The sequence below is a fragment of the Aythya ferina genome, assembly GCF_964211825.1.
Source record: "Aythya ferina genome assembly, chromosome: 7".
Lineage (NCBI taxonomy): Eukaryota > Metazoa > Chordata > Aves > Anseriformes > Anatidae > Aythya > Aythya ferina.
Genome location: NC_140302.1, coordinates 27,005,938 through 27,023,599, shown reverse-complemented (window position 1 = coordinate 27,023,599; position 17,662 = coordinate 27,005,938). Strand labels below are relative to the sequence as shown.

Genomic DNA, 17,662 nt, shown 5'->3' with positions numbered 1-17,662 from the left:
CTGTTAGAGGGTCTCCCCTGTGCTTGGGGCCCCGGGGTAACGAGGTCTGCACACCCTGGCTGCCAGCCCAGTGTGTAAAAAGGGAGCACAGCCAGAAACAGCAGTGGTTGCTCTGGGACTCCTGCTAGTTTTGTATATCCTTTGTGCATCCCAGCCCACAGACTGGTGCAGTGGGAACGTAGCGCTGGCGGGGTGTGTGCTGCTTAATGCATGTACCTCATGTCTGATCTGACAAAGCAGAAAGGAAAATGGCATGCTCCTAGCTCCAGCACTGCAGGCACAGAGTCTTTGGCGCTGGGAGAAGCCAGCTTGTGGAGGCCTGTGGGCTCTCCTGGATCTGGGGCACTGAGCACAGAGTTTGCTTCATGAAAGAAATACTTCAGGGAGCGGTGAATATGACTCCTCCCTGGGGAGGCCTGTGTGAGCAGAGATTGTCTCACCTTTTCAGGCGCATCTCCAATTAAATTAATGATAAATTGTTGCCCTGAGGTGGTTTCAAATTAAATGTCTTCAACAAAGCCAAGCTAGGTTATGAATCAAGGGTTTAAAGACAGACCAGAGGAGGTCATGAGAGAAACTTATTGCCAGGTACCTGGCTGATTTCCTATCCTAAACCGGGGGAGGAATGGGAAGGTCGCTTTAATTCTGTTTAATTCAATTTCCTGTATTAAACTTCAGATGAGTTTCTGGGGACAGAAGGAGAGGGCCACAAAGGAGACCTCCTTACTGTATTGGGAATCGTCTGAGCGAGGAAGTTTGTACCCATGCAGTAAAGAGTTCTTTGTGGCTCTTTCCTGCTTTCAAGTGACCTACTCCTCCCCTGGGGAGAATCAAACTCTAGTTTGACTTTCGTGGCAGAATTTGCACAGTTCGATGAATACAGTCTTGGTTGTGATTTAGGACATGCTGGTTCTTTTTCCAGCTGTCCTGCTGGCTGGCGTTACTGCCTTGAGTAACTCATTTCAGCTAATTGGATATCCTGGGGTTTTTATTTGACCCTAAAATCATGAGTTTGGAGATGCTGAACATCTACTTCCCCTCTTGACTTTGCCTGGAGTTGTGAGGAATTAAATCTTTGGGGGGGAAGGGGGAATTAAGACTGTGCAGCTTGAATCTGAGGTGTTGGAGGCACCCAAAGGAGAGGCCAAAAAAGGAGCATTTTGGTCTTTCTTACTGTTTCCCTTTTCCCTCAATTATAAAAAAGAAAAGTTTGTAATTAAATGATACATCCTCTTGTAACTTTGAACTCTTCTGGTTGCTGAGAAGTTTGCTTTTATTGTACTGCACAGACTAGAAAGAGCAAAGAACATTTTTTATCATGTCCATATCTTTTTTGCCTGTACCTGCTTTCTACCAAGCCAGCTGTCCTTTAGAAGTTAAACCCTATTTTCCTTGCTCGATGGCAGTGTTTAAGCTGCGGTTCTGGTGCCATCTCCTGGCAAAAATTAGGATTGCCAGAAAGGCAGCAGGATGTGGAACAGCTGGGTGGGAGCTGGACCCGTGGCCTGCACCCCTGACGACTCATTGCTTGACTGTATTTTGCTGAGATTATTTTTAGTTTTCTTTAATGTTGCAGAGGATGAACCAGGACTGTGATTCTTGGCGTTCTTATTTTCCAGGGCTTTTCAACCTCCGAGGCTCTGATGTTGAGTACAATCCTGTGTTTTTTGCGTACGCCGTCATAGGAATGAACACAATCAGGTGCTTGTATTCCCCTCTTCTGTCCCCCAAGATGCATTTTCCTGTGGGAGGTCTGATCCAGCAAAGCATTTGTCTTTTAAAAACACTTAACGCTCAGATGCTTTAATGTCTTCTGAGCACGTTTGCCTTTGCCATTAATTATTTTCCTCCCCTGATTAGAGCTAAAGAGGCAGCCAAGAGCTCTGCTGTGCTCCTCACACCTCAGCCGACTTGCTGGGTTGCACTGGGCAGGACAACTGACCCCTGTGGGTGTCACCCTGAGATAACGTGGAGGGGTGTTGGAGCCCAGGGTGAGATGTGGGTAAGAGCCAGTGCTGACCTGGGCATCGGAAAACCTCCCTCTAATGAGTCATTGATGAGTTAACCTCAAAACTTCAGGGACTGTGCAGTAAAGTTTCAGGGCTGAGTTAGGACAGGCTACTTTCCTGCTGCTGCTGCATAAAATGAGCTTCAGCAAGCACAAGAGTTTTAGAGGCATCTCCAAGCTGCTGGTTAGATGCGTCTGGGGTAAAACCTGGCTGAGTGAGTACAAGTTGCATATGAAGGGTGAGCTTTCTCAATCAGTGCAAGAGAGGGCAATGTGGTACTTGACAGTATATTTTCTTCTTCTAGACATTATTCTTAAAAATGAGGGAATGGCCATGGTGTGCTTCTGTTACTCTCTTCTTGCTTGAAGCTTGATGCAGCCATTGTGAAGGTGTCATGCGAACAAAAACGCCATCAACTCCTTCCTTCTCAGCAGGATGGTACCTCATAATTTCAAAGCAGGATTTAAGCTGTGTGAAGGCCGGTGGATAAAACAGTATAGAGCAAAGTATAAAGCGTAATTGACAAACTCCTTTCTCCCTGAACACCAGAACAGCGTGGTTTCTCCTTCTGTACCTTACTCCAACTACTGTCAGACCGGGTCCCATCCCAACTGCTCTGTTCTATTTCTTTCTCAGGCTCTTTATTGATGGTGACCGGATGACGGACCTGGCTGTGAGGGAGCACTTACAGCTTGACTCCACCCTGGAGCCAGAGTTTAAGATCCAGGTGATGCCCTACGGATCTATCCTGACGGAGCTGCAGGCTGTTGGTGCAAGCCTCTCACCCAAGGAGAAAGTATGGCTCAGTGACAAAGCCAGTTACGCTCTGACTGAGGCTGTTCCCAAGGTTTGTGGCTCTGGCAAGGAAAAAGGCTTTTCTTCTCTTTGTTCAGCGTGGTCAGAAATAGTGTTAATGAGGGCAGCTGCCTCAGCTTCCCTTCCACAAAGCGTGCCACAGGCTGGAGCTGGAGCGGAAGGGATCCAGCCGTACTGAGGTATCGAGGCGGTGTTTAATCCTGGGGTTGCTCTCGATGGAGCTGCCCTTCCAAGTCACTAAGCTGATTTACCCAAAGAATTGTCAGCTTAAGATAAGGCAAGTATAGTGAGAGAGGGGAGGGAGAGAGGGAGCAGGGTGAGCTTGGGTCACCATGCCCATGGCTGGAGCACCAGCCTTGCACAGCCCAGCAGTTAGAGCTGGAAATACTCTCGGAAATTAAGCAGGAAAGTTGGGCTGGACTTTCAGGAAGGGGGCACTAGCCTTGATCTGAGCATCTGAAGATGGTTCCTCTTTTATTGCAGTGCCTTGAGGATATGAGGCAATGTATGATGCCTCACTGAAGACGGGAGGAACAGGGAGATAGTTGTTGCAGCAGGGAACCTTGTGAGGAGACGAGTAACTTGCAGGCACCGGTTGTCCAGGCAGTGATTGCATCTGCCGAGGGACAGTTGTAGCATCAGAACGATTTTTGCACAGATCTATGTGCTGTCTTGTACCCTTGTACTTGAACATGACTGTCTGGGAGCCCCGCTTTGCACCTGATACTCTGGTAGCCATGAAAGGAGATACTCAGGGAAGGACACAGCAGCAACTACAGACAGATAAGGCAGCTTCCATGTATCTTGTGTACATCTCTTGTTTAGTAGAGATCACGTTCTCTGTGGAACATCATGCAGTTTGCAGAGACACCTAGTACGCGAAAGATGCTGAGAGTGAACACACCGCACAGCAGTATGGCAGGGAACCAGGATGTTTTCCAGTGGATATTTTCCAGATGTTGCTTTTGAAGACCAGACACACTGAGCACACTCTGTGCTGAATTCCTTAATGGTCCAGGCTTGCTACCTCAGAATCACAGGGCTCAGATTAAGGGGTCACTGAAGGAAGAACTAAATTGTAAAAAAATTTTTGGCTGCAAGCCAGCTTTCGGCCTCCATCAGGCAGTTTTTTTTTCTTGTTTCATGTACTGCCTGGATGTGCTGCAGGTGCCTGTATGATACGGCCCCGCATGTGGCAACAGCTAACTCCTGGGGCCTGAAGGCCTTTTCTGTATACACAAATTTTAAGAGTGGACTCAGCTTTGTGTCTCCCAAAAGACAAAATTCCCAGAGCAGGAATTCAAACAGCCAGCACAAATTTCTGGGTAAACTTCTCCAACTTTAAACTCTCTTTAAACTCTCTAATGGATAGCAGGAGCCATCCATAATTTGGTACCTTCATTGTGCTTAGTACATCAGGACAGATGATAAAACCAAAACAGTCTGGCAAGTTTTGTTACTACCAGCACATCCCTTTAAAATGGCACGTGGCTCTTGGTGCTTTTGCACTGACTTGGGGGAAGCATGTAGTTTATCTTTCTTTAATTTAGTAAAAGAAAAAAAAAAATAAATTAAAACAAACAAAAACACCACAAGGCATGTGCATGAGCAAGACAGGCACTCTTTTGCCCCTGCTTAGGGTTAAATGTTCTGCCACCATCAATCCATTTGCAAATGGCACCTGAATGCAAAATGCTGACGTTCTGCCCACTGCCTTCTGTTCAGTGTAACAGGAGGCACAGAGTCAGTGGCGCATCCAGGGTAAGTTGTTCCTCTTCTGCCTTCAGAGCAGCAACCCCCTGGTTGTTCTGTAGTTGGAGTCAATGACTGACCCTGGTTTGGGTAAGTGGCTCTGGCTGCTTTATGCAGGGCAAGTAAATGTCTGTATGGACAAGTATAGTAGGTCTGGCCTAGATAAAGGAGTTTAATGAGTTGTAGTGATGATATTTCCCCTTTAGCAATGAAAGTTTGGTCTAATACTGAGTCATTATAGTGCTACATGCACAGGGAGAGTCCCTGCCTCAAGGAGCTCTGTGCAGTAGAAGGCAGAAGGGCAACAACTGAAATTTCTTGATTAAAGACCATTTAAAAAGTCCCTGGCAGAGCCACAGGTTTCCCAGTTTTCATGCTGGGTGTTTTTCAATATCTCTCTACCACTTCACATCAGCTGAACAGCTGGCCTGGGGTGTTTGAAGAATGCCAGTCCTGGAAGTCCATCTACTGCCTGTCTCCATCAAAGACAAATATTGACATTGGCAAAACTCCAGTTTGTTATTAAACACAGATCTGCAAACCCTTTATAGATTTGCCTACAACTGCATGTAAATATGCTTTTCACAGGAGAGTAATAGAACCTGACAGTGTCTGTAAAAGACAAGCCGATCTAATACAGTCTGACTGTTAAAAAGTTTTGTCCTGGCTCCGAGAGAACTTTCCTGTGGCTTCTTCTGTGCTTTAGTTTCTGTTTAAAGTAATGAAACCCTCTTGTTGTTGTTGTTAAGAATCTGGAAACCATAAGCCTGTAGGATTTGTGTGAAATCTGTCTTTGCTGAGGGTCCAGCAGTCCTTTCCCACAAGTTTGAGTCATGCTTCTCTATGCTGGTGTGCTGAGAACAGGAAGATAGTGATCGTCTACCTACTTCTGTAGCTGCTCGTCTCATCTCCCAGTATATAATGGGTAGAGCAGAGAACTGGGGGGCAAAAGATCTTGTTCTTGTTCCTTCTATCCTGTCATGCGGCTTGGACGAGTCACCTCTGTGAATTTCTGAGGATGTGCTGAGAACCAGCCAAGCGTTCCTGCTAGCTTAAGGACAGCTGATATTTAGGGAAAGCACAGTGGTAACTGATTCCTTCCCAGTTCTTAATGCATGGGAAAGCTTTATCTCAAACTGCTGATGTAAGCTCCTTTCAGAATTGCACAGCATGTAAAACTGTTTATTTTCATGTTTCTTGGGCCGTTGAAGTATTCGTCAGCACTGAGCACTAGAGGTGGTGGTGTTCGGTGCTGGAGGAGCCAGACCCTTAAGGAGTCCTCCAGGTTCAATTCCAGTGCTTGGTACCTGGGCTGGATACCCTTTGCTTGCTGCTGCCTGAGATTAGCAGTCAGGTAACAAGTCAAGGTGACTTTTTAGGTCTGTTTGCACAGCTTGAGTTCTGCCTGAGTCCCCGGAATTGGTGTTCTCATTAGCTGTCTCTGGGCCTTTAGTGAACAGAACGAGCAGGAATCCCCTAGCTCAGATATTGATACGATATTTAGGATATCCAGTCTTGACCCTGCTTTGTGACATGCTGTTGACCCTTCAGTTTCCTGGGTTTCCCTGACGGCTGTTCTTCCTGCAGTTAGGGACTGTTTCTCCTCTTTATTCCCCAGTACACTTAGCTGAGTACTGGCAACCAGCATCTCCCAGTGCTGAAGGTTGAGGGAGACTGCCGAAGTATGAATTGTGGCCAGGCTGAGTTATTAAACCTGTAGTATTACGTAGTCCGACTAATCCACAAGTAATCCCTGTCCTTCTGCTGCAGGCTTACCAATACCTCACCCCATATACCCCCATCTGCATTGCAAAAGCTGTGAAGAATGCGTCGGAAACGGAAGGCATGAGACGAGCACATGTAAGTGAAGCCTTGAGAGCCTCCTTGCACATTTAATAAATTGAATTTTCCTTTTTGTTTTAGCATTGTGGTTTAAAAAGCAAATATCAATTTGGACATCAGGTTAAAAATGTTTCCTGTTGGATGACTGCTGCTGTTGAAGCAGTCTTTTTGCTTGTTTAGTGTTCCCTTGAAGTGAAGAACAACACTTCTATCATGTGAGGATCCAACCTTGCTCTGTTGGAAGACCATGTAGGCTTGAGAAGTGTTATTTAGAATACAAACCCTCAAAGGGATCTTCTGTCCCCTTTGCAAGTGCCGTTGCTGGTCTCACTGGAATCTTAAAATTATTATCACTTGAATGAACACGGCTTAAAGAACATAGAGAAATTCTTCAACACATGGTGCAAAACACAGGCCAAGATACTCAAAAGCAGCTTGTGTCCTCAAAGCACTCCATTTTCATGTCTTCATCACGACACTCTGGAAATGAGTCTGATTTCCCAGGATGTTTCACATTTTCAAGCAAAGAAGTTGCCTGTGAAACAGGTTCATGGTAGGGCTGAAATTTTCTGTTGTTTATTTCCTGTTAAGTTCCAAGGAACAGGTTTCACAACGGGAGAAATGTGCTAGTTGAAGCAGTGCTGGCAGTTCCGGGCTTGTCCCTTATTTGCTGCTAGTTTCTTGGGATCTGCTACTTCCTACTTCAATGCTTTATTACCCTGTCAGTTAAAGGGAAGTAAAAATATTTGTATTGTGCAGAGAAGATCTTGTTTCCCTGTTCATGGTCAAATGTGTTGTGTGGTTACCTCCCATGAGCTGAAATGCAAGATCTTGTGTGTAAAAGAGACCTGAAAGTCATGTGTGGGATATAGCTAGTGTTTGCTGAATACTCGGTAATTCTCCAGAGTAAGATATGTCACAGCAGAAAACCTGTATTAATGCTTATTTAATTGTCGTGGTACATTTCTGATGCTTGCAGTAATTGCAGGATGCAGAAGCTGAAAACACCAGGTTACCGCTTAGCTTGTATTTCTGAAACTTGGAGGTTGAATTGCTTTGCATCAAAAACAGTGTTTGTACTGAAACTTATTTTTTTCTTCACAATTCCTTTTTCTTGCCTATTTTACCATAGGTTAAAGATGCTGTTGCCCTGTGTGAGCTCTTTAACTGGCTGGAGAAGGAGGTAGTGTATTAATTTTTTAAGTTGGAAATTTTATTAAGTAAAACTTGTCATTAGCATGAACTTTTTAATATTCCTGATAGCCCCTTTGATATAAATGAGGACATGCATGAGTTTTCTTTTTTTTGGTGTGTGTTCAATCATACTTCCATCCAAGGCCAAAGACTTTTTTGAAAACACACTCCCATTTATTTTGCACAGGCCAAAGCCAGAGCAGGTGAGGAATAACGTGAACAGACTTAACGTAGTGCTAATACTGTCTTGTGCTGGTTTGTTAGTGCAAATCATAAAGTAAAAAGAAATATTTTTCTGGCAGAATGAACAGGCTTGGTGTTTATGAATGGAGAGGTCTGGTCATGCCCATGTACAGTAAAACTGGGATAAAGTGAGGTTACTCATGTTGGCTCTGGTTTAGAAGTACATAGCGAAGGTGCAGAATGTCAGGTGTTGCACAGTCACTTACTAAGCTGTGCTGCTTGTGTGCTACTGCATGTCTAAGTCCATTGAACTCACCTATGGAAATGCTTTGACTTCCAGAAGGTGCCTTTTTACATGTCTGAGTAACTCAAGAAACTTGCCTCAGGGGTTATGAGACCTATCTCTCTTCCTGTCCAGTCCAAGACCAGCTGATTCAGTCCCCCTGGGTTGCAGGTTTTGATTTACTAAACGCCTAAAATAAAATGGAACATCCATGCTTTGTTTTTTCCTTCAACTGCTTCTGTCTCTAGATTAAAGGCATAAAACTTCTGCTAAGAGCATGGGTTGTTGAAATGGAGAGAACTGCTTACACTTACTGTAACGTGTATGCGAGGAGATGTTGTGTTATGAGATCTTACTCCGTGCATATCTCAGCAAAGTAGATACTGCACCAGCTGTTCCCTAGGCGAGGTTCAGCAATCCTGCTCTGACCAGCTCTTGCTTCCTGCTTCTCGCACGCCCTGCACAATACTGTTGGGTTTGTGTTCCTCATTACTGAGGAATGAGGACAGAAAACCTGGAAACAGGCCACTTCAAGGCTGGGTTTCATAATGCTCAGAGGGGGGGCAGTGTTCAGGGATATAGCATTCTCTTTGCTAGTTGATGTACTAATTCAACCTGCATCTTTGTCCGCTAGGTTCCGAAGGGAACAGTGACAGAAATAACTGCTGCAGACAAAGCAGAGGAGTTCCGCAGGTAAAACGTTAACCCCCCTGTGTGAGGGTGTTTTCTTGGTGGTGTTTTTATCCTTTTTTTATTTTATTCTGTAGAAGTCCTGCTCACTCACAGATATATTTTACCTGAGGACAAACCATAGCTCCAGCATTTCTTTGAACATCTGAAAGAGTTGGGGAAGAATTGGGTCTCTTGGGGGAGGTACAAGTCCCAGCCCACTGGGTCCCACTTTCCTCCTAAGACAGCAAAGAGGAATGTTGCAGGTTAGGACTGTTATATATGAGATGGTTGCTTTCTTACCACAGAGGAGTTCATGGAAGAGTTAAATTTCCTCTTCTGGTGGAGAATGAGCACCATTTGTATTGGGAAATAGTCCAGTCTGTGTGTAACAGGACCTCCAGAAATGTCTGTAAGTCAATATGTAACAAAGAAATAGTTCAGGACATCTCTTCCGTGGGTGGTCTGGGTGGTGAACTTCTTTGTAAGAAAAGGGTGGAGGTGGAAAGCAGGCTTCCCCACGGTTGGCTCAATAGGATTTGGATCTGTACAATTCTTCTATCCAAGTGTTCCTTGCCCAGGTGGCTTTCAAGGCTAAGGGGAAGGCTAAGATGAAGTGAAACTGAGGATGGGGCACACCGTGTACCTGGTGTGCTCTTCTTGCTTGTGCTGTACTGATCACAATCTTTTCTTTCAGCCAACAGAAAGACTTCGTTGAATTGAGTTTTGCTACTATATCAAGCACAGGTCCAAATGGAGCCATCATTCACTACAAGTAAGAGAAACGTGGCTGCTTCTTTCATCCTTCAGCAAACATGGTTGGAATGAGTTGTCTAGCTTTTTGTGGAATCACTGCAGAGCATGATCTCACTCCAGGGAGATGTAGTTGTTGTTGATTGCCATCTTGTTTTATTCCACCAGAGCTCCTACACATACTAAACAAAGTTCTCTTCCCGCTGGCAGCATGCACGTATTATGATGCTGAACTGTCCAAGGGCCATAGCAAAGGGCTATTTGGGGGTAGAAGTCTGGGAAGGACAAATATGAAGTGCAAGCTTTTCTGCAGTGTGTCCAGGAACAGATGCTGAGGGTTTTCCTGGAAGCAACAAAGCTATTCTTTGTACTTTAGTGCCATGTACTGTAGAAAATACATTCCTCAGTATGAACCCTGCTTGAGCATGTGTTGGATTTCTATCACTGCCACAAATCAGAGCTGACGCATCCAAGCTTGCACTTGATACGGCTTCTGGACTGCAGATGTGGGCTGGAGACCTTAAAGCGGTGGAACAAAAACATTTGTCTTTAACCGAACAGGCCAGTTCCTGAGACCAACAGGACGCTGTCTGTGAACGAGATCTACCTCCTGGACTCGGGAGCACAGTACAAGTGAGTGGGATGGATGGGGCCGAACTGCTACATTTTCTGCTCCTAGTGACCTCCCTGCTGGGTCAGCTTGCAATTGATCTGGCAAACATGGCACAGCGTGGTTTTGACTGCAGTGCCATTTCACAGAAAGCCTGCTTGTTGTATCCCCGTGGGAGGAGATTGATGTTCTTGGCTATACTCATAACCCCACAGTAACTGTGTGACTGATCCCTGCCAGAAGGCGCCGAGCTAGGCTGCAGGCAGCAGACTAGGGCCGATGACTAGCCTGGCCTGGGGCAGGGGATGAGATCCAAAAGTGCTGTTCCCTAGAATCCCACTGACAGTGTGATGGTGGATATGCTTCAGCTGGTGGCATGCACTTCTGTCTGTTGCAGCTCTGCTCACTGGCACATTCACGTTAGAGTTGCAGGGAATAGGCAGCAGGCCTGGCTTCCCAGTTCAGCCTAAGGTTGCCTACAAAGCTGAGAAAGGATGTGGGCAGAAGGTAATAATTTGGCTGAAGTCAGGACGAGATGGAGCAAAGGAGTGGGACAGCACTGCCTTGCGGGATTCTTTCTCTTTCCAGAAAGAGACTCAGGGGCAGGGTTTCATATCCCAGTAGCCACTTGGTCTCACTTGTGTTTTTGGGAAGGCATCATGGCTGACTCACTCTCTGCTTTTTTTTTTTTTTTTTTTTGGCAGCAGCCTCAGTCTCTGCAGCTGTTTATTGTGTAGCTCTGACCCCCTGGAAAATGAAAGAAGGGGTGTTTTTAACCAGTGTAAATAGATGAGAAGTAGTTTGTTCAGAGAGATGCAAGATAGACCTGGCTGCTCCTTTGAGATGAGCTTTGTCTTTAGAGCTAAGCCTTTTTATTTTGTCAGTCAGGAAGAGCCTTGAAAATGAACCATGTAGACATCTTTTGATAAGATTTTTACAATGAGATCCCTCTCCCTTCCTCCCCCCCAATGGCCTAATTAATGATTTCCTTAGTGCCTCTATGAAAAGCAGCCCTTTGAATAACATGCAAGCTGGACCTCAATGGCACTTACGGTAGCATTGTCACAGGGATGCTCAGATTGTCACTGCTGGGAAGTTCTTTTGTGGCCATGACCAGTGTGTGCTGGGGAAGAGTGCTGGCACAGCAGTGAGTGCTTCAGAGGAAACCCATTATTTCAAGACCCTTTGTGTTTTTCACAACAGGCTCAAAATAATATTTGCATAAAGAACTTCGAGCCGTTTTCTGATGTCTCAGACTAACCCATATCCAAATGATAGATAATTTGTAGCACAAAGCATCCTGAGGATGAAAAGGACACAAAACCTACTTGCACTTCCTTCTCCTCAGCTGGTAGCTGTAATTTGTGCATAAATATATATTTTTAAGCTGCAAATGAGTCATCTTTCATACAGATTGAATAAATTTGGCCTTCTCTGTCCTGTTCTCAATGGGCAGGTACCAGCTGCTGAACCTCAAATTAACTTGATGTTTATGAGTGTTTATGAGCAGTCTAGATTATAATTTGAAAAGAGCTTTGGGGTCCTTACGGATGAAAGATAACATTTTGAATTGTAAATTGTTATTGTTACATTAGGGATGTGTGTGTGTGTTCAGGAATTTTTGAGATTGGGAACTTGTATAGCATCAGTTCTGTGTAGCACAGAGCAGATGACTTTACCCGATGATTAGTCTATTTTTCTGCAGTCTGATTGGGTTTTCTGTGCATTTTCACTTTGATCTTTCTTCCCCCTACATCCCTTGCTGCATCTTTCTTTGCTTCTGGAAGAGATGGTACAACAGATGTGACCAGGACAATGCATTTTGGCACACCATCAGCCTATGAAAAGGTAAGCTGGCATCTCAGTATTTTGCAATCTGACCCTTATTAGAGATGCTTAAACCATGATGCCTTAAATTTAGTGATGTGCCTTATTGATATACAGTCAGAGGGATCTATCGGGTATCATTTCTTTACTAATAAAAGTGATAGCAGTTTGCTGATTTGAAAAGGAGACTGTCAGACCTCAGGTTTTCATCAAACATCAGTAATTTAGAGAATGACACTTCTACATCTACTAAATGACATGTCTTCTCTGAGAGATAATAAAATCAGTGGGCTGTGGATGCCCATTACTGGCTGCCCAACATGGGAGTTGTAGGAGTTTCATTTAGCATAAAGCTCAGTATCCAATGCAGGGCTGCAGTAGTGGTTTGTGTCTAGTGTACTGTGTTAAAATCCAGTCTGACTGCTCTGAGAAGGTCCGTGTTGGAAATTCAGCAATGTAATTTTGTTTATTTTAAATTGTTTCTTTAATTAACATTCATTTCATCATTATAGTTTGCTCAGTGATGAAAATATGCTGTAGGGCGTGCTTAGGAAGTAAAACTATAGCCACAAAGAAAATGAGTCATGTAGGTCAGATGAATCCTGCTGCTAAACCTGCAGCCTGAGATTGTGACACGTTCTGCATATTAACTGAGAACAATCTTTAGAGCAATTTAAACTTTCTGCTCTGCTTTGCTTTGGCGTTGCCTGTCACAGGAAAGCATGAGTAGGTCTTTCTAGATCCTTTGCAGTTTGCTACAAGATGCAGTCTTTCTCTCTGTTCCTGGGAAGGACGATGTTTTGTCTCTCCCTGCTTATTTATGGTACATGTTTCTTTGGCAGGAATGCTTCACCTATGTCCTGAAGGGACACATAGCTGTGAGTGCAGCCATCTTCCCGAATGGAACCAAAGGTAGGTTGGTGAGTTGGAGTGCTTGACCATGGCTGTGGTGACCTCTGAAGAACCATTCTGTGGTCTGAGAGCAGCGTTATGAGTGACAGGTTGAGGTGTGTTAGGCAGATGCGTTGGAAACAGACACAGACAGTTACACCACCAACATTTTGGATTCTGGATTACTGATTTTCTCCCTTTTTCAGCAGCAGCCAGCACCAAACATTTTGAGGGAGAAGTCTGAAGGGTGTTCAGAGTGTGATGGTTCTAGGGTGACGGCGACTTTAATCAGTCACTGGCACTGTAATACGCCTGTGGCCTGTTTGTGCTCTGAGGTTGTCTTCAGTATGTTTTACTCACAGCCTTATCAAAGGGATAGGTCACTTTCCAGCTTCAAAAGAACTGGCTAATTGTCTTCCAATTAATGCGGAATCTTTTATCAGTGAGCAGCATGGGAAAATGACACACAGAGGAACTTTTAATTTTGTGCAGGAGAAGCTGTAATATACGTTCACTGCTGGTGAATGTTGCAAGCTGTTTTCTCCCAGGTCCTAAATCTGATACCAAGATGCCTTTCTGTAGAATTACTTCCAGTTTGCATGCTTGGGTATGTGAAGGAAAAGCAGCTGGGTAGTGGCATGAGAAACTCCAACTGAAATTGGAGGGTATTAGAACTTGCACGTGTAGACTTTGGTGTCTGTATGCAGGCCATAGAAATCCTCTACACTGATTGAAACAGCCTGAAATGACTGGGCATCCAGGCAAGAAGGCTGTCTGATTTGTTCACCAAATGCAATTATCACATCTTCTACTTTGAGTTATCTTAGCACAGCTACCTTTTAAGAAAGATACTGAATGCACTTAAACACCAGGTTCTTTCCTGAAAACCCCCGTGGAGCAAGCAGCAAAACTGAAAGGCTGTGCAACCTGGAAGGAGAGGGGCTTTTTAGAAAAGAATGGGCTTGAATGGCAGACTGTGTGCCCTGTAACTTCCAACAAACCAGTGACTTTTCTTTTGTTCCTTTAAAATTTTCTTATTTTTCTTTGCACACTTTCCAGTTTTGAGCCCTCAGTGTGACTATCAGTCTCTGAGGAAGTCTGACTCGATCAAGTTTTATTTCTCTGTGTTGCCTACAGGTCACCTTCTAGATTCCTTTGCCCGCTCTGCCTTGTGGGACTGTGGTTTGGACTACCTGCATGGAACAGGACATGGAGTTGGCTCTTTCCTAAATGTACACGAGGGTCCTTGCGGCATTAGCTACAAAACCTTTGCAGATGAACCTTTGGAGGCTGGCATGATCGTCTCTGATGGTATTTAACAGTGATGATTCTGTCTGGATTTTAGGGGGAGGGACCAAGCTCTTAAGATGCAGAGGGGATAAATCTGACAGTGGTAGAAAGGGAGGATGGGATCATAAGCTCTGGCCCTGCCTTCTCAGTTAATTTAAATTGTTGTTTAAACTCTCTGGGTAAAGACCCTGTGATTTTAGCTGTCACAATAAAGCAAGTTGGGTTCTGCAGGCCTGCTTCCTTCTCTGTACAGGGCAAACCTCAGCAGAGCTGTGCTGCTGACCATCCCAGCCCTGTCAGGCTGCCTTCACCTTCTGCAGTGGAAGAGCTGGCTACACAACTAGGTGGACACCAGGAAATAATTCTGTCTTTGCTATGGGCTGTTTGAGCCAGCTGTTTATATCATTACATGCCTTACTTTCCCTGTAGTAAATTAACAACCTGCTGGGTTTTGCTGAGACACTTGTATTCCTTCAGGGCTGTTGAGTTCTTTCAGGGAGTCAGGGAACACCCTCGTAAAATGACTTCAGGGGTGAGGTTTTCTACCTGCCTTTCATAAAGAGATGATTTTCGGAGATTCTGAGATTCTGGTACTTGGAACATGTACTTGGTGCTCTCTCTTGACTTGGAAGGAGACTCTCTGAGCTTGAGGGCTGTCTGGTTTCTCCTCTCTTTGAGAACTTCTGCTGTCACCTTGCTCGGGGCTTCTGTGCAGATTAAGGAGTCAGAAATCTGTTTGCTTCTCTGGGTGCCTGATGTCAAGATTGTTTAGCGACCTCAGCAAACTAAAGCAATTGAAGGGGAAGTTTGGCCATAGGGAATAAGTATTTGCACAGTGTATCTGTGTGTCTTAGTTAATTATTGTCTGTTTCTGCAGAGCCTGGGTATTATGAAGATGGGTCCTTTGGGATCCGAATAGAAAATGTTGTCCTTGTGATCCCTGCTGAAACCAAGGTGAGTGACCTACTGAAGATGCCCCCTTCTTCATGAGTCAGTGGTTATAAAACTTAAAGTACTGGAACTTGAGGTGGGATCATGCTGCAGGTAGTTGAATCCTACTCGTCTGCTGCTCTCCAAAACCCTGCTTTGGTGAAGACTGATTTTGAGTCTCCCCTGTCAATGGGGACAGAGAAGGCAGTTTTACTTCTGCAGTTTCCATAGGTTGAAACGTGTATGTGAGAGTTGTTTTAAAATGTTTTCTGTCTGGGTGTCAAAGACCAGAATTATCTTTAATGCAGCCCCTTGGAATCATTGCTGGTTGATCTTCTCAGGTCAGGGTTTTTATCTCTGATAGAGAGTCCCCTTTGGCAGCAGAACCAAAGCTACAGGCAGATTTTGACATTGTAATTGCAGGTCTGTCTGGGTTATGCTTTTAGAAATGCTGAACTGGAAATGACCATATGGCTAGTTCCGTGCAATTGTGACCTGGGACATAGCCTTTATGAAGTGACCACTGAAAGAAATGACAGTGGTTTATATTGAGATTCTCTGCTTGATATATGAGGAAAAAAATACTGTTAAGTTGCTACCTTCTCATCTGAATGCTGCAAGGCTGGTTTTTTTTAGTGTCCAATGTTGACATAAGAGGATGATCTTGCTAGAGCTGTTTCTAAGAATTTGCAACCCCATTTGTGTTTCTGTTGCAGTACAATTTCAAAAACAGAGGGAGCCTGACTTTTGAACCCTTAACCCTGGTTCCAATCCAGACAAAAATGATTGATGTTAGTTTGCTGACCCAAAAAGAGGTAAGTGAAACAGTAAGTTTCCACTGCCTTTTTAATGCTAGAACCTTTTCTGTTTATAAAAACCACTTGCCTTTGCTCTACTTGGTAGATTCAGAGAGCAGTCCTGAGGAATCTGACTTAATTTTAAATGATCCAATTTGAGTGGGAGAACAGAGTAGATGAGCTCTCTAGAGGTCCTTCCATCTAAATCATTCTATGATAAGGGCAGCAAGGACACTCTAGTGATGTTGTTTTGGTAGTTCCTTTGATGTGGTATTTGCTGTTACATGTAGTCTTTCCTACTCCTGCCTTCGTTTGCTTCTGTCAGACTACCATGCTGTCTCCCCAGAGACTTACACTGATGACTGTCCCATGGTGCTATTTGTGTCTCCGCATGGTCGGTCCCATTTAGCCATGCCACATTTATCAGTGCATATGGACTCTGAGCAGATAGGATACTTGCTCAGCAGCATTCATTTCCTAAATAGCTTTACCACCACAGCTTTCTATTTAGGTTTCCCTCTACCTTCACCTTGGCGTGTTTCATCCTGGTTTTCTATCATATTGTCCATTTTTCTTCAGTCTATCCTACTTTTCTGAATGGTAATCCAATTTGCATTTTATTTTTTCTAAAGAGGACTGAACGATACCAAGATCTATCTACCTTAAGGTTACCTGTTGAGATCAATAGGCTACTCGTATCTCATCACTGCATTGTTCAGTTACAAATTTGCAAAGCTATTTACTAGGCTGTGCCATGGTAGCTATTCTAACTTGCTGGAGGCAGTGATTTGCAGAGACTTTAAATACTTATCAGTTGAACTGAACCCTAGCTCCTCTGAAAACTCAGGACTAATTGCTTCAGTTCCTACCCTCATCAAATTTATCGAATTTAAGTCACTTCCATATATTAGAGGTCTGTCTGTGGGACAAGATCCTATCCTAGCCTAACAGCCCATCTCAAAGTGGCCTACTCATGTCTCTAGCTATACACACCTTCTAAAGGCAGCAGCTATTTTTCATTCATGCTGAATATCATATCTTTCCCTTTCTTTAGTTGAACTGGGTGAATGACTATCATCAGAAGTGCCGGGAGGTAATTGGAGCAGAGCTGGAGAGGCAAGGTCGGCTTGAAGCTCTTCAATGGCTCATCCGGGAGACAGAGCCTCTGATCAGAGTTCAGTAGCACCACGGTTGTCCTTGATACAGGGAACATCAGGACTGCTTGGTGTCACTGTAATCTACGTCTTCTTGGCCCCTGACACCACTGGGAGAAATTTCGTTGATAAACCTTGGGAAATCAGAAGGGGGATTTCATTTAGTGTCTTCCTCCTCCCCTGAGTTGGCAGGTAGCGTGGGGGTAAGGAGGGTTACTGTCTCAACATTTTTTGAGCAGGGGGGAGGTTGAGAATAGAAAGCAAACAAAATAAATAAGCATGTTGCCTTTGAAACGGGGGTCTTCTTGAAATAATGGTTCTAAGAGACAATACTGGAATATTTTATATGGTGTGGTTTTTCACTATGAAAACTCAGTATTTTTACATACTTGGGTTCCAGTTGCTGGGATGCTACCCAAACAGCAGGACTGATTACTGAATAAAAGTTTCCAACACATTATTTTCTCTGTCTGGCTTCTCTTGTAATCAGTGATATATTGGGTTAGACAGCTTAAAAGAGGGCAAGGACCAGATCATTCCACATTTGTGTGCAGCCTGCTCGGACAGTGAAGAAATAGAGCTGCATATATGTGTATGGAGCTGCCTTATGCTAGGAGCTGGGCAGATGTTATGGAAAGGCCTGGTGGGAGCTATCACTTCTG

At 44.4% G+C, this 17,662-nt stretch overlaps 1 protein-coding gene across 3 annotated transcripts in view; it reads left to right on the top strand.

Annotated features, from left to right (window-relative positions):
- Positions 1 to 17,460, top strand: part of XPNPEP1 (X-prolyl aminopeptidase 1) — a 29,728-nt gene extending 12,268 nt beyond the window's left edge. For all 3 annotated transcript variants that reach the window (XM_084525703.1, XM_084525704.1, XM_084525702.1), the window contains exons 8-20: positions 1,620 to 1,701; positions 2,646 to 2,856; positions 6,348 to 6,437; positions 7,552 to 7,602; positions 8,714 to 8,772; positions 9,446 to 9,523; positions 10,063 to 10,134; positions 11,899 to 11,959; positions 12,781 to 12,850; positions 13,967 to 14,140; positions 14,997 to 15,073; positions 15,766 to 15,864; positions 16,901 to 17,460. In XM_084525703.1, coding sequence (XP_084381829.1) covers positions 1,620 to 1,701; positions 2,646 to 2,856; positions 6,348 to 6,437; positions 7,552 to 7,602; positions 8,714 to 8,772; positions 9,446 to 9,523; positions 10,063 to 10,134; positions 11,899 to 11,959; positions 12,781 to 12,850; positions 13,967 to 14,140; positions 14,997 to 15,073; positions 15,766 to 15,864; positions 16,901 to 17,029 — 1,253 coding nt within the window. In that variant the 3' untranslated portion in view covers positions 17,030 to 17,460. The remainder of the gene's footprint in view (positions 1 to 1,619; positions 1,702 to 2,645; positions 2,857 to 6,347; positions 6,438 to 7,551; positions 7,603 to 8,713; positions 8,773 to 9,445; positions 9,524 to 10,062; positions 10,135 to 11,898; positions 11,960 to 12,780; positions 12,851 to 13,966; positions 14,141 to 14,996; positions 15,074 to 15,765; positions 15,865 to 16,900) is intronic.
- Positions 17,461 to 17,662: the final 202 nt, after the last annotated feature.